Here is a 14748-nt window from a genome sequence, read left to right on the forward strand (position 1 = left end):
ATGGGGACCCCGAGACAAGCCACATCAATGGTTCGAGACATTGTCAGACAAGTTCCAGTCGCGCCCTCAATGGCGCTCGTGCATCCAAGCTATTGCTTTCAATGCATAGCTCCTGTTCCAATCCCCTCACCTGACAGCCCACTGACAGTGCTAGATTTATGCATCAATTTATCAGTTCCCACCTGCAATACGCAGCTACCTACCCCACCTCACCAAATGATCGGTGAACGAAACTGCGACAGCTACAACCACTGTACGACAAGTACGCGTTCATTACAGCTGACAATGATGACGATGAGCGACTGATCAGCTGTGTAGTTAACTCGCGAAACGAATAATCATAAATTTGGTAACATTTACCGGTTACTCGTGAGTGGAACCCTCGATGAGGGCCTGATGCCATAAAGATTCGCCGAAAAATTGCGCGTTCCAGCTGGAGGTGATGATTGGTTGTCTAGGCAACTCTGAAATACTCAAACCACATTCAAATCTGCAAGAACCGCAGCTGACCAAGACAAGACAGAAATCGAGGACGACTGCAATTCCCCAGCAGGTCTAAGCAAAAGCGAAAACTCAGTTTACTCCTCACAGTAATGCCATACCAGCGGGACTGGCTTTCTCAGTGAAATCAATAGGAACACCCCCATGAGCGTCAAGAAGAGTCTGGCTAGAGGAACGGAAAAAAAATCAATACAGACTGCAATGTGACTACAAGTAGGGGCCCAAAGGAAAATCGGATGAAACAAACAACACAGAGGTATATCTTTAATTCTTGTACCTGTTGCTGGTAGCTCCAAGTATTAGGCGATCCTAGTGGCTTGGATAGTTCACGTTTGCTCAGAGAGCGCAGAGTTCGGGGTTCATGGAACGATGTTCGGTGCTGTTGGACAGTTGCAGGTTCCGGAACGGCTGGTCCTTTGGGCGAATGAATAGAGAACTGGAAAACCAAAAGGCCGGAAAAATGCATCTCATCACTTGATCGGTCAAAACGTACTACTAACAGGAGAAAGGTAGTGTGACACGTTTGAAGTTAGCACTGCACACACAAACGGTAGGATGTTCTCATACCAAAGATAGCAGGGGCTAGTGATAGTATGAACAACAAATGGTTACCCTCAGACCGTCCTCCTAGCTCTTCTGCTCACAAATCGTAGTTTGGTAGGTTCTGAATAAAGCCATCATTAGAAACATCGAAATTGATCCCATTTACCAGCCACTAGGAGCAAGAGAACGCCAGAACCACAGAGCTTATAGCTGCAAAACTAACAAGACGATGAACTCATAAGAGAAGCAAGAAAACACCATTCAAACGGACACATCAATTGGATTGGACGGGGCGCCCAACCAGAGCACCAAATCGACCGGCAGACGCAGGGACACTAACCGCCACGGTGGAGGAGATAGGCGACACAAGCAACCAATCAAACTCGAGAACGTCAGACCACAACGCAACGCAAATCAAGGCCAGAGAACAAGCGACTAAAAATAGAATGCGTTGGGATAACCAATCAACACAAAGGAACGCAAGCCACAAGGTAAAAAAGATCATGAACGGACCAATAGATTCACCAACACTTCAAGTAGCCAATCACGTCAGAAGATAACAGATAGCCTTCAAATGCTATATAAACGGACGCAGGCAAGGAAGAAGTACCCACCGAAATGCGCACTGATGACGTATCCTCGTACGGTGACAAAACGTTATGAAAAACGTTCTCACCAGCAACGATTTGAACATATGGGTATAAAAAACCTTCCAGGGACACCACGGCATTGGAGCTCGACAGTGACGCTTCGCTGCCGTACAACCATGATTTAATGCTTCACGATTAAACCCTAGGAATGCTCGCGGGGCGTTGCTGAATCTTCGAACGATTCTATAAGTGAGGCCATCAATCAGGCGAGGCTGGTATGCTGAAATAAGCTATAATAATAGGAGGAATAATAATCGGGCAACAGTAGCACCCTTCTGGTGCTTAGCTGTCACCCACCCAGCACAAGGGTTGAGGTACTAGGGGTTGCCAAAGCCCAGTTAGGAGCAGTCCAGATGCTAAGATTGGACTTGAACCATGCGTTCGGTAAGTTCGCGCTTTAAACACTGAGATGTTAAACGCGTTCTTGAACACGATAGGAGACTGACACATGCAACCAAAGTATTCGCAAAAGACGAAATGGATTCACTCAACTACAACCTGGATTTAAGTTTGTATGGAGAATCCGCGTCCCAGAAATTTAAAGTATCGGTTTTTCATAAAGGAAACTACTTACTAGATTGCTGACTGTAAACAAGCGCTGTGAAGGGTCACCCAGAACAACGCCTTGGTAGACGGCGTTTCAAAATGCGTAGCACAAGGCCAACCCACCACACGTGGTGACGCTGGATGTCGACTAAAGTACCTGCTGCGCAACCAAATACCCGTGTTCTAATTAACCCGTTAGGGATTCGTTGACGTTATCCGACCGCAGCAACGTTTATAAGACATCGATGGCTCAAAATCTGGGGATGGCACACATCATCTGTCCGCAGAGGCCATGTCTTAAAACAATAGATTCTTTAATGTAGCCTCACACACGCGACGTTTGAGACCGAATGGGTTTATGACGAAACAAATGACTCGAATTGACAAACGTGATACGGTCCTGTTAGATTCGTGCGCTGGCTTAAGCAGGTATACTTCCGTCAGAACCAGTACGACTAGAAATGTCTTCGAGAAATGCAACGGTCGGGCCCGGACACTGTACGTTCTGAAGCAGGACTTTGCACATTGAAGGTGCAAGCCAAAAGACGTGATCACTTTATTCAACAGTGCTTTGTTTAGACAGACGAAGGCGTACGCCATATGAAAAAGGTTCTCACCAGCAACGATTTGAACATCTGGGTATAAAAAACCTTCCAGGGACACCACGGCATTGGAGCTCAACAGTGATGCTTCGCTGCCGTACAACCATGATTTAATTGAAAGCCTTACTGTGTAGGAGTAAAAGCAGACGGAGAAGAGACATATCGTTAGCTTATTGCAATCATTCCGATGTGCCTACATCTCCAGACATTCACTCAGGCAATCTCGATAGAAACTGACAACAAGAACCCAACTGACCTCGGTTAGCAGCCACATGTTGCAGCGCCTTCAACCAGGCGCAGTGAGGATCACGCGGTCCCCATCCTGGAAGGCGAGTAGCACCGAGAGCACCCAAGCGTTTCGTGATCTCCTTCATACTCCCTGCCAAGTTCTCCTTCATAACACTCTGTTTACGCCACTTTGTGTTGGACATGGAAGACAGCACTTTCTTTGGCAAACGATGACTGGGTATACGCAACACATGTCCCGACCAATGTAGCCTCTGGTGATGGATACATTCTTCAATTGAAGTTCCCGTTGCGCAACCGAAAACTCGCCTTCTAATTGCCTCGTTACGGATTCGCCGACACCAACTCACACGAGCTATGGTTCTGAGACAACGATTGTCGAACACCTGAAGACGCTTCAGTTTCACTGCTCGAATAGACCAAGTCTCACAGCCGCACAACAAAATAGTCGCAGTGTAGCCTGATGCATACGTCGCCTGAGATTCAGGGATATACTTCCAGGACTTAGAGAGTAAAATTTTGGTCGCAACCTCAGACATATAAACGCCAATCGTCGCAACGACCAGAAGTAACTTCTGAGATCCGGCTACCCCGAGAATTCATTCACAGAAGTCAGGCCTATTGTTTTCAAGTTAAACCAATTTCGTGCTAAGCTAATTTCGTGCAATTTGGTTTCAAGTGGAGCATGAGGTTGACGGAAACCCGAGGACTGCGCCTGCCTGATGAGCCCCAAGAAGGGCGAAGCCAGTCGTGCGCTGTTGACGAATTTTCAGCAACCTTATGAGTAGTGCATTACAAAATATACATGTATCGCGATATCTCGAATGTCGTAGCGACTGAAACACGAGGCGGCCCGATGCAGCACATTCAGTCACCTGGAAACATCAAAACCGAGAGATTCAGCTGGGTTCCAGGTGAGTCTCTCGAAAAACTAAATTAGTTTGCAAATTAGTGTATATTCGCTAATGCAATTCGGTTTCAGGTAGAACATAAGGCTGATGAAAACGCAGGGACTGCGCCTAACTGATGAGCCCCAAGAAGAGCGAAACCGGTCGTGGGCTGTCGAGGAGTTTCCAGCAACCTTATGAGTTGTGCATAAACCAAAAGTTATCAGTTAGGTAGGTTTCTAAAATTCAGTTGATATCGGCAAGTGGAGTTTGTCTGTTGTGGAATGCTGCAAATCTCATAACTTCAAGTGAAACTTGGGGACTGCGTCCACTTGGTGAACCCGAAATCAAAAGGCGAAACTACTCGCGGGCTGTCGAATGGTTTTCAGCAACCTCATGAGTGGTGTGTTAGGTGTAGACAAACCGCACATTTGTTATATACTGGTTTATTGTGGTAGCCGCTTGGATGTATCAGGGGTTTGTACGCGTGCGTGTCTGCTCATCAATTCATCATCGAACTGGTGTGTGATTCTATTGGCTGATTGGTTATGTGCCCGACGGCTTGTACGTGTGCGTGTGTATCCTTCAGTACACCAGAGGATTGTGATCCGAGTTGTGTACTTAACTTCAAAAGGCGGGTCCATTTGGGGTTGCATATACACAATACACCCACTCGTGCCATTAAATACGTGTTCTCTAAGTTACTTCGAACTTACAATACTGGCGACGGGGATGGGGTTCGAACCCACGCGCGGAAACCTCAGTGGATCAGCAACTCATTAGTAGCATCGGTTGAAAAACCACTAGTGATTGAATGGCATGGGGTTAAACTGCTCCTGGCGGAAGACTATGGGTTTGAATCTGCCCAGAAGCAAGTAGGACATTCACTAGTGATAAAACTCTACAATGCTGAGACAGCAGCACACCACTCCTTGGCATTGCGGCACACAAGGCCTTCAATCCCAAAGCGAAGTTTCAATTCACGCCAGAATCTACACAGTTGTCCACTTTCACTTAAGACATCAGGAGTCTGAACCACCTCAGCTGACCTCACAGACTGCAACAACATGCTCCCAGTAACGAAAGTGATGGGACTCAAAACACGGGAACTGAACGACGTGGAAGCAAATGCAAGCTGGTTTTCTTCGGCACGCTCAATAACCAAAACAGTCCACCAGAACGAACGGCCCAACTACTACCAGGTTCATCACTACCTACCCGTGATGTGAGTGTGTTACTCTGAATCCGCAATTGATTTGTCGATCCGGTAACATCGGTAGATTGAAATTGTGCGACACAGTAGACCTGGAAACAGCGGCTAGACAACCCCGGACTCGGTGAAAGATGAAACCAGTGCACATGCCGGAGTGCTGTGACAAAATTATCCACTTGGGCCGGACCAGTGAGACGAAGGCCGGAAGGGAAAATCTCTTGATGTAATCCGGACAGCTGATTGACAGCGAGTTTCTCCTCGGACTCCAATTCGCCTGCAGATGGTGATGGACAAATCTCGATGTCGCAGAACGATACGACACCATCTGGAAAGTTCAGAGAGTGAATGAGCACTTGGTCGAATCTAATTCAACAGACGAGAGTGAAATCGACTCGAAAAGAAAATGACAAAATAGGTTGGTCAAGTGCGAAAACGTCTTCCTAAAGGATCGATAATTTTATCAATATAGTTGATAGTTTGTAAAGTTCCTTAATACGAAAATTTATACAAAAAACAGACGAATCTCAACGATCAGATATCGCCAGGTTGCTCAAGCCGACAGAAGAAGTCGAGAGGCAGAGGTCGGGTTCGAACCATAGACCTTCCGGTCAGTAAATTCGCGCTCTAACCACCTTAGCCATCTCGCCCCAGTGGAATGAAAAAAGACTTATCCTTGTGGGCGAATGCTTCTCTTTAAAACATCTCCGTATTTCCGTCCCTTCTTCTGATGGAAATACGGGGTTGATATATCCTTTTGAAATCCATTCAACCACTTGTTTGTTGATGATAAGCTAATACAGAGAGTGTTTTTTCCCCAAGAAAAACCCTTGAACCACTCACCTCCAAGTTTACCGGTACGCATCCCCAGATCTTCGGATCACGTTTGCGATACACAGCTATTCAACGGTTACCGTAAGACGGCAACTACTCATCAATCTGACAAGATGAAGCCTTTTGAATGCCCCCCTATTACTTGCCAGGCAAATACGAAAAAAAACATGCAACAGTTCGTTGATCAAGGTCTTCCCTAGTAGTACTGAATCGGACACTTATGAATATACATCTAAGTATCAAGAAAACCAGAGGTTTCACCAAGCACTTGTATTCATTCGTCTGAGGACGGGTTGTGTTCCTGTTAAACAAAGATTGTTTTAAGCGTGGAAAGTTCAAAGTCAACAATCACTCGTGGGTGCTGACTCGTTGAAGAAGGTTGCCCACGTCAGATTATTTCACAAGTTAAGCTATCCCTATGACACACCATGTTAGGCCCAGTTTATCCGATAAGCTGCTATCCTAGCTTGGCCCCTAAGAATTGTTTAGAGTAGCTTAAAACGAACCCCCCCCCCTCCAGAGGATTGCACTGGGTGGCGAAGAAGCAAACTGCGCGGAACAACTGGCTGTGTCTTTTCAATACCCCAGTGTACCGACATCACGGTGGAACCTACACTGTTGTTTAGCCATCCTTATGCAAATGTAGAATGAGCAGACACACCATGATGACACAGCGGAGCACAACTCACCCGTATCCAATTCCCAAGTAACATTCGCCGACCCAATCCGTTTCCACCATAGGCCAACGGACGGGAATATTGCAACTCCATGCCAAAGGTCACTAGGTGAGACCTCCGTCGGCTGTGGTTGCACAAACGCATTGAGGACGAGCGTATGTGAAACGTCCGGAGACAATTTGGTCGAAATGGCATCGCCATGCAGAGAGAGATTTTCCCGAAGTGGCGTGGATATCAGTGTAGCTATGACTGATTTGCTCATTTTGGGACGAACTATCTGCACGGTGTGGTCAGAGATGCTCACATTCGGGCATCCTCCATTGTAGCTGGAGATTGGCACAAAATAAAAAATAAAATATAAGATAAATCAATCAGCTGTAGCACCCTTTCGGTGCCTAGCTGCCATGCCACACGAAGGAGGCACGAGGGATGGGACACTGCCTGGTTGCCCAAGCCTAGACAGGGGAAGTCGAGAGGCAGAGCGGGTCGGGTTCGAAGCACGGACCTTCCGGATTGGCACAAGGAAATCAGAGCTTTCTAGATAGTTGAGCAAGACGCATACCGATATTGTGCCTACATCTGTCTATACAGACGCTACAAATTTATCTGTAGAGTAAAAAAACGGGTTAGAGGGATGAATGCTTGAGATACAATGATCGGAGTACAACAGATGTTTGGCAACTGATCGGCTTGGTCCACCTTATGTGGGTGACACGTTGTTGCTCACTTCGAATTTCAATGTACTAGTAAACTATACTGTGAAATGCGAGCAACCAGGAGATTCATTCTCTGTGAAGTCCACAAAAGTTACTAGCCAATTCGGTCGTTGAGATCATTATTACAGTGAGTTTCAAGACTGTAGTCCGAAATCCGGGACATGAGGGGCAGCGAACATACCGTATCACCGTATTGATATGAATACCAGTCGGCTCAGGTCGCTCGGTCGGTCTGTGCCAAAGGCGAGGTGTGAAAAACACAGTCTTGCGGAGAGTTTCACCAAGTTCGGCCACTTGATTTACTTCAATGATCAAGTTGTCGAGTTGGGACTGACGAAGTGCGGGAAAATCGGTGAGCTTCACGTGACCGGCTGCAGGGTGCATCATGTGTAAACGTGGGTTGCAGTTGACAATACACTGGAGTACAACATCCGGTTCCGCGATGCCTCGGGATAGAGTGAGGCCTGCCAATTGACCCTGGAAAGGAGGCGTTGAAGGGTTGTTATACAAACCCAACAATCACGAAGACTGTGTACAATTAATCCTACTGATACACCAATGTTTTGACGATAGACCGTGAGTGAGATCCGGTGTTGCACATCACAACCGTTCCGGACATGGATAGATGAAGTACGATGATTGCATACTGAGGCGAATTGCTCGCAACAAGAACACTTAATCTAAAGCGTCCAGTCCCCCTCTCTCTCTTCCTGTAAGCACAACATTGTTTACACCTCTTGAAGGAATCATGTTGCAAAGTGGACGAAGGATATCAAACAAATCATTGAAACAAGATAACGTATTTTTAGGGGGAAGCAATCCTTTCCAACAAAAACAAGCAGAGAACACGGGAAAAAATTCGACCTGCTGTAGAGTGGACGTGGCTCACAGGACAAAGGCCGTATGAGGTAGTTCCATGACAAGCACGTCCAGTTGTAGTACCCTTTCGGTGCCTACTTGCCACGCCACCAGAGGAAAGCACGAGGACTCGGATACTGCCTAAGCCCAAAAACAGGGAAGTCCAGATGTAGAGGTCGGGTTCGTAACTTCCGGTTAGGAAATTCGCGCACTAACCACTTGGGCCATCTCGCCCGCTCCATGACACACAAGGAGTATGGTTGCTCTGATGAATTTGCATTCGTCATGACTGACGAGAACACCGGATAAGGACGCCGGCCAGCGGTTCACGGCCGTACAGCCATGTCAATTTATTTGAATAAAGCTATCTAATAGAAAGAAGAAAAATAGGACAGGAAGGGAGCCTAGGGCCGGCCTACACCAAACATCCGAAGTGCTTACATCTCCGACACTCAGTCAGACACCCTGAACAGAAACTGACGGCATGAGCGCACTGACATCGCTTAGCCACCATACTGTTTGGTGTATCCGACCAAGCAAAAAGGGGGGGGGTCATGTGGACGCCATCCAGGAAGGGCAATAGCACCAACAGCGTCCAAGCGTTTGGTGACATCCTTCAATCCTATTCGCCATGTCGAATTTCGCCAACTTCGAGGTTTCCACGTTCGCGTCTGCATTCAAACATACGTTTCATTCAAGTCACTGTTGAAACCATCACTTATAGTGTTTTATCGTTGAATCTTAATGCTGGACACTCCATCCATGCCCGATGAGTTTTGCAGCAACACTGCATGAAAGCCGTAAAAAAGGCGACTGATTTTCTCGGATGAAACTACTCACTCTTCGAGAGCCAACCACCGCCCTTCTTGGAAAAAATAAATCTATGAGCTATAGTATGTCACATAGCTTAAGATGCCTGACCGATCAGCTGTAACATCCTTTCGGTGCCGAGCTGCCATGCCACCCGGAAGCGGGCTGAGGTATAGTGCCAGGGTAGCCAAGCCTAGACAGGAGCAGTTGAGACGCAGAGGTTGGGCCCCGACCATGGACCAGCAGGTCAGTAAGTTTGCGTCGTGGCCACTGAGTTATCTCGAGGTCAACTGAGCCAGGTGGTCTGTGGGTGGAATGAACCAGGTTTAAGTAGTAACCAGGACTACAAAGGTACACCGTTTGCCCAGGTACAAGGACGAGGGACGATGTGAAACGAGCGTACATATGGAGACATAATGTGCTTCTGTTTTATCTTCCCCATGAGACATCTTTAGAATACTCCGTTCGGGTTCCCTTAAAAAATCGTTCAGCAGTAACACCCTTTCTGTGCCTAACTGCCATGCCACAAGAAGGAAGCGCGAGGGCTGGGATACTGCCAGGTTGCTCAAACCTAGACAGGGGAAGTCGAGAGGCAGAGGTCGGGCTCGAACCACGGACCTTCCGGTCAGTAAATTTGCGCTCTAATCACTATATGCGGTTTAAACCCGAACTCGGAGATAGAAGTCATTAGACCTGCCCAAGATACCGCGCGCAAGTGGCATGATTTGAGGCCCTTTTGAGTGGATAGCACAATAGGTCCACGTCCGGGGGAACGTTATCGCAGACTCTCCATGACAGCGGTATCCTTTCACGGAACGGGAATGTCAATCTTTGGGGATCCGTAAGTAACCTTGAGACACAACATGCACTGGTAAAGCAGTTGAGTGAACAGGGAAGATAAAATGTCAATCGATAGGACGTTATTTCGGTTGATGAATTACAGACTCAGCCTACAAGGATACCTCGGTCGATTTAGTCACCTGAAAATCCTTTTCACACTTACCAAGCATGAATTCAATCGTTCGCGATTCAGCAATGTAGTCTTACATCCCTTACAACAGGATCACGGGATATTACGGGATTTTTTTAGGAAGCCTCAAGCTGAGTTATATGCACTCTATTTCGCCCTTCAGGTAGAGCAGTATTTCGGAATGGTTACCCTTAAGTAACACAGGGAACAAACGATTTGAGAAGACCTTGGCCATTACTTACCGAGAAGTGTTGGACAAATCGACCAAGAGTCGAATGCCAACATGCACCCACAGACATGCGTGTAATTTCCAGCGGTTCATGTAACCGTCGTAAGGGAAGATCTTCGACTATTTGAACCAGCTCCGGGTCGGCGATGAGGTCACCATCAACGTACAGCTTCAGCTGTGATGAGAAACACAAGGCGGGTGGAGAGTCGAATAGCTTAGAACAATTTGGAAATCAGTAGATTTGGAAGGCACGTTCAAAATTGCACAGGTAAAAGATGAATCATTTTAACTCGAACTGATCTGCAGCCAAAACGTGTGCTCCATGAAGACGATATTGAAGGCCGAAGGTTGAATCCAGTTAAACCATAGCACCATGCCAGCCACTGCATCTTATATGCTACGAGAAACTGGAACAGTTAAACAGCGAAAAGTACGAACAACCAAGCGTAACATGACTTCGAATCACGCTAAGCAACGCAACCAGAGTATTCACTAAATATGCGTAAGGCCATGATCGGTATGGCAAACAGAATCAACGCCTTGGCATTGAAGACCGCGATTCAAATCCCCAAAGGTGTTCTGCCTTAGTTTCCGGTCCACTTTTTGCATTGTCACATTCGCAGTTCGAGAACCAAAAAGACGTCGAGAAATCGTGAGCCTAGTAGGCAACCAAACGCAGATATCCACTCGATTGTTCCAAAAATTGGCACTAATACACCGGAACACCAACATATCCGCAGGGTTTGGCACCAGTGGTGGGTACACACCCAGTACAAAGATGCAGGAAGCATATTTCAACATTACTTCGAGTGGCAGATGATTACAGAGAGGGTCATTAGCTTTCGATATGATATTTCGCGAAGCGATGTTGTAATCAGAGAGTACATATAGTTTCTGACAGGTATAAACCCTCAAGTTCAGATTTCGGAAGATATCAAGCCATCTACACATAGAACAAATGGTCGTAATTTTTATTTGAATCCAACTGCATTGCAGTCTGCTTTGTGCCCTTAAAAGCGATCGCCTTTCGTCAGCTACCTTAAAAAAACGGATTAGTAAGGCTTTGTGAAAGCTATGAGGTTACGAAGAAAATACATTGTCTAGAAGACGGTTGGAAAGGAAACTACCCAGTCGGTTGCACCTCGCCCCAGCAGTCAAACATTTTGTGAAAAACTAGCCTACTGATTAGCCTATCAAGTAGTGAAAATTAAAAACCAAAAAAGCAACTACAGCGCTCGTTCATACTTGCTCGTCCGCCCGCCACTGAATTGATTCTTTCAATATGCCCTTGACAAGTTCTTCCGGTGGAGGTTGAAATACCAGAGAATAATGATGCCATTGGGAATCACACAGTTCGTCAACCTTGAAGCGCCACTGTGATGGGTAGAGCTGAAACAGTTCGTGATGTTTTGTGTCCACTGGTTCTCGTCGAAGTAACAAGGTCATCTTGCAGTTGTGAAGGAACACAGCGAAATGATGTCGGTTCTTATCTAGCACAGGGGATGTAAGAAAGAACTGTGTAGGTTTAAGCCCCTTCAAATGGAGGAACAAGGAAACTGATAATGTTACTTTGTTCTTAAAAGACATCCGGGAACGTCCAACGATAGAATGGGGCGAAATGTGCTGGGTAGTCACTGGAGCGGCTAATTTATTTTCACAGAGTTCGTGTGCCTTATTAACTTCGGCTGAAGAATAATGACAACTAAACGACACTGGAAAGCAACACAGAAAAAAGTGCACCTGTACTGAAACTAGTCCGCGCTCTACAGGATTGTCGCAAAGAGAACCCATCGCGACATGACCGTCTGTGTACACTTACAACCGATCCAGCCATGCTGGAGAACTTCGTTACGATACCCACACCTTCCATATCAATTGATAAATTTACGAAAATTGAACGAACCCAACTGCGTGGTCCCCCAGGTACAGGATTGGAAAATGTACTTCGACTTGTCGTGGGGAGGTATGCGGGCACCCACGCTCTGTCTTGCAGTCAAGCCTTAATCGACCACCTGTCCAGGTGTGGGTGTACCGGTCACTTACTAGATCACGCGTCACAAACCACGTGACCATTCCTGTCTAACTTGCAACCTTAGCCCACAACATGTACACTACACCTTCCCGTCCATTTTTGTTTACGCGGCTACCATCGCGTCACACGCCGGGCTTACGAACTTCAACCACATCAGGTCAAGTGGTATTCGTGTTGTGCGAACATCAAATATGAAGCGACGCCCGTATTTTCACACTGCACACAATAAATAGACATACAACTCAGCCCAACACAGACGGGCGTGCGCACAGGACTGGAAATCACCCAAGCTCCACAAGTCTCCACGAGTAACTACGGAATATGTGTAGCAGCCTCCCTTATTGTATAAAACAAGCCGGGCGAGAAAATATTGCGTTATGTATTCCTGCTTCTTGTCCTATTCTGTAGCGTGTGACCCCTCTGTATGTCCCAGCTCTGTTTGCTTCTCAGCAACTTCTGCAAATTCCAGAAACAGACCTAAACATCTAAGAATCGATTTGCAAACGTCGAAATTTTGGTTTGCTTAACTGTCCTTAATGTTCGAACTCTCAAACAAGCAGGACAACAAGCTGGCCTTGATCAGAAGGATACAGGACCCAAGCACTGTGATTGAATTAACTACCCTGCCGCTCCTTCAACTGCTGCTTAGGTAACTCTGATGATGCGGAGGTCCCTGACGGGGTGGGTGTCCTGTTGAGTCAAGGATTGAAAGCGTGTCTACTTGATTGAATGCCCACGACCGAGTACAGCCTAAATCTGCTCATTTATAACGAGCCTATATATCTAACAATTGTTCTGGTCACCGGCAATGTGAACTTCCAACCGGGTAAACCTTACACCGCTGCGGCCGTCAGGTACGTTTGGACAAGTGATACAGCCGAAACGTAAGACGCATGATGCGATATATGTGGAAATGGCGTGACCACGCAGTTCTCACTAACGAATCAGCATCCGACCAATCGCGTAGCCATAAAGGAAGTGTCACAACTCAGTTTTTAGATCCGTTGCCAGCCATGACACACACAACCATGATGACACAAAGTGCATTAACACCCCAAAACAGGTCAAAATCCGTTGTATAGCGCGTCGACGATAACATCCTGGAAATTCGAACGCCTTCTAGATGCTGGACGCCATTCAATGAATACTGAAAGATGATTGGCTGTTGCGTTCATATTTTGGGCCAACCAGAGCTCACCCTGAAGTTTAACCGGCAAGCAGTTCGATCTTCCAACCAACTACGTTTGACTTAGCCTAACCAGCGGTAGCAAGCCTTACATGTGAGCGGTTAGACGGCGAAGCTTCCACCTAACGGGTAGTGATCGATACACACCTGCAGCCCGGTCACACTGCTGGTGTACTCCGCACATTCCTAGTGACTTAGCGCCAGGTCTCTTCTCACACGACTCGTTTGTTCCCCAAAAGCAATCTTTGAGTTAAGCAAACATTGTGATTCTTTGGAAGTTACCAGCCGGTATCAACAGTAACTTCGGCGTCCGCTGCGAGGTGGAGTAAGATAATCGGAAGATTTGAAGAACAGCATGAACAAGCCATTTCCTGAAATTCGGATGCTGCATATGCAAATGAGGCAGGAAAACCACCATGCATGTGCTTAGCAGCATGCATTGCAAAATATATCAGCAGCACCGGGCATCGAATTGTACGCGGTGGCTTAGCGCCAGATCTCTTCTCATACGACTATTTTGTTCCCCAAAAGCAAGTCTTCGAGGTAAGCAAACATTGTGGTTCTCTGGAAGTTACAAGTCGGTATCAACAGTAACTGTGGCGTCCGCTGTTGCGTTTGCACTTTTAGTTGGAGGACATATGTGGTAGATAACTAGCGTTCAGAACTACCGGCTACCAGAATCACAACGGCACGAGGAAATGCGCATGCGATTGGTTAAAGCAATGATTCAGAGAACAACACAATCGGAATGATCAACAAATTTGCCAGAAGTGAAAGAATCGTGCAAATTGGCCTCATAGTTTGCTGCCACAGTTGATCTGTTCCTCCGATCAACCGCAAAAGGCAGTTACAGCTGTGACGTTCATGGTTGTGAAGAGAACCGGCTCCAAACGTGACAAGATTACACAACTGCCAATGAAACTACCGTTTTTCGTTGGGACAGATTTCATTGGTTGTTCTTCACTCGCCCTTGACAGATGAGTTGCATACATAGTATCCCTTTTTGGCCCGCCTAGAAGGCTCCACGTGAGCTGCATACGCAGTCCGTTTACGGCTGCACGTGACACGCTTGTACGCGTCAGTGTTGAACAGATTAGCTGATTCGCACGTTCATTGTCTTTCTGGATTGGCTAAGTGCATCAGTCTATCAAGCGGCTACACAGGTTCGAGTCTATGGTATTAAGAAGGCATTAGGAAAACTGTGGTCCACAACAGTTGTTCTACGTGCGCCGGGATACTGTCGGGGAGCCC

At 46.8% G+C, this 14748-nt stretch overlaps 2 protein-coding genes across 2 annotated transcripts in view; one reads left to right on the plus strand and one right to left on the minus strand.

Annotated features, from left to right (window-relative positions):
- T265_13194 (hypothetical protein) overlaps positions 1-2976 on the plus strand; it is a gene marked incomplete at both ends in the record, with an annotated part of 26829 nt that extends 23853 nt beyond the window's left edge. The window contains one exon of the mRNA XM_009167711.1: positions 2898-2976. Within this exon, the coding sequence (XP_009165975.1) occupies positions 2898-2976 (79 nt within the window). The remainder of the gene's footprint in view (positions 1-2897) is intronic.
- T265_03229 (hypothetical protein) overlaps positions 1-14748 on the minus strand; it is a gene marked incomplete at both ends in the record, with an annotated part of 53399 nt that overhangs the window by 6352 nt on the left and 32299 nt on the right. Inside the window, 6 exons of the mRNA XM_009167662.1 lie at positions 779-937; positions 5194-5513; positions 6709-7022; positions 7594-7889; positions 10293-10493; positions 11525-11769. Of these exons, the coding sequence (XP_009165926.1) occupies positions 779-937; positions 5194-5513; positions 6709-7022; positions 7594-7889; positions 10293-10493; positions 11525-11769 (1535 nt within the window). The remainder of the gene's footprint in view (positions 1-778; positions 938-5193; positions 5514-6708; positions 7023-7593; positions 7890-10292; positions 10494-11524; positions 11770-14748) is intronic.

The sequence above is a fragment of the Opisthorchis viverrini genome (genome assembly GCF_000715545.1).
Source record: "Opisthorchis viverrini unplaced genomic scaffold opera_v5_45, whole genome shotgun sequence".
In the NCBI taxonomy this organism is placed as follows: domain Eukaryota; kingdom Metazoa; phylum Platyhelminthes; class Trematoda; order Opisthorchiida; family Opisthorchiidae; genus Opisthorchis; species Opisthorchis viverrini.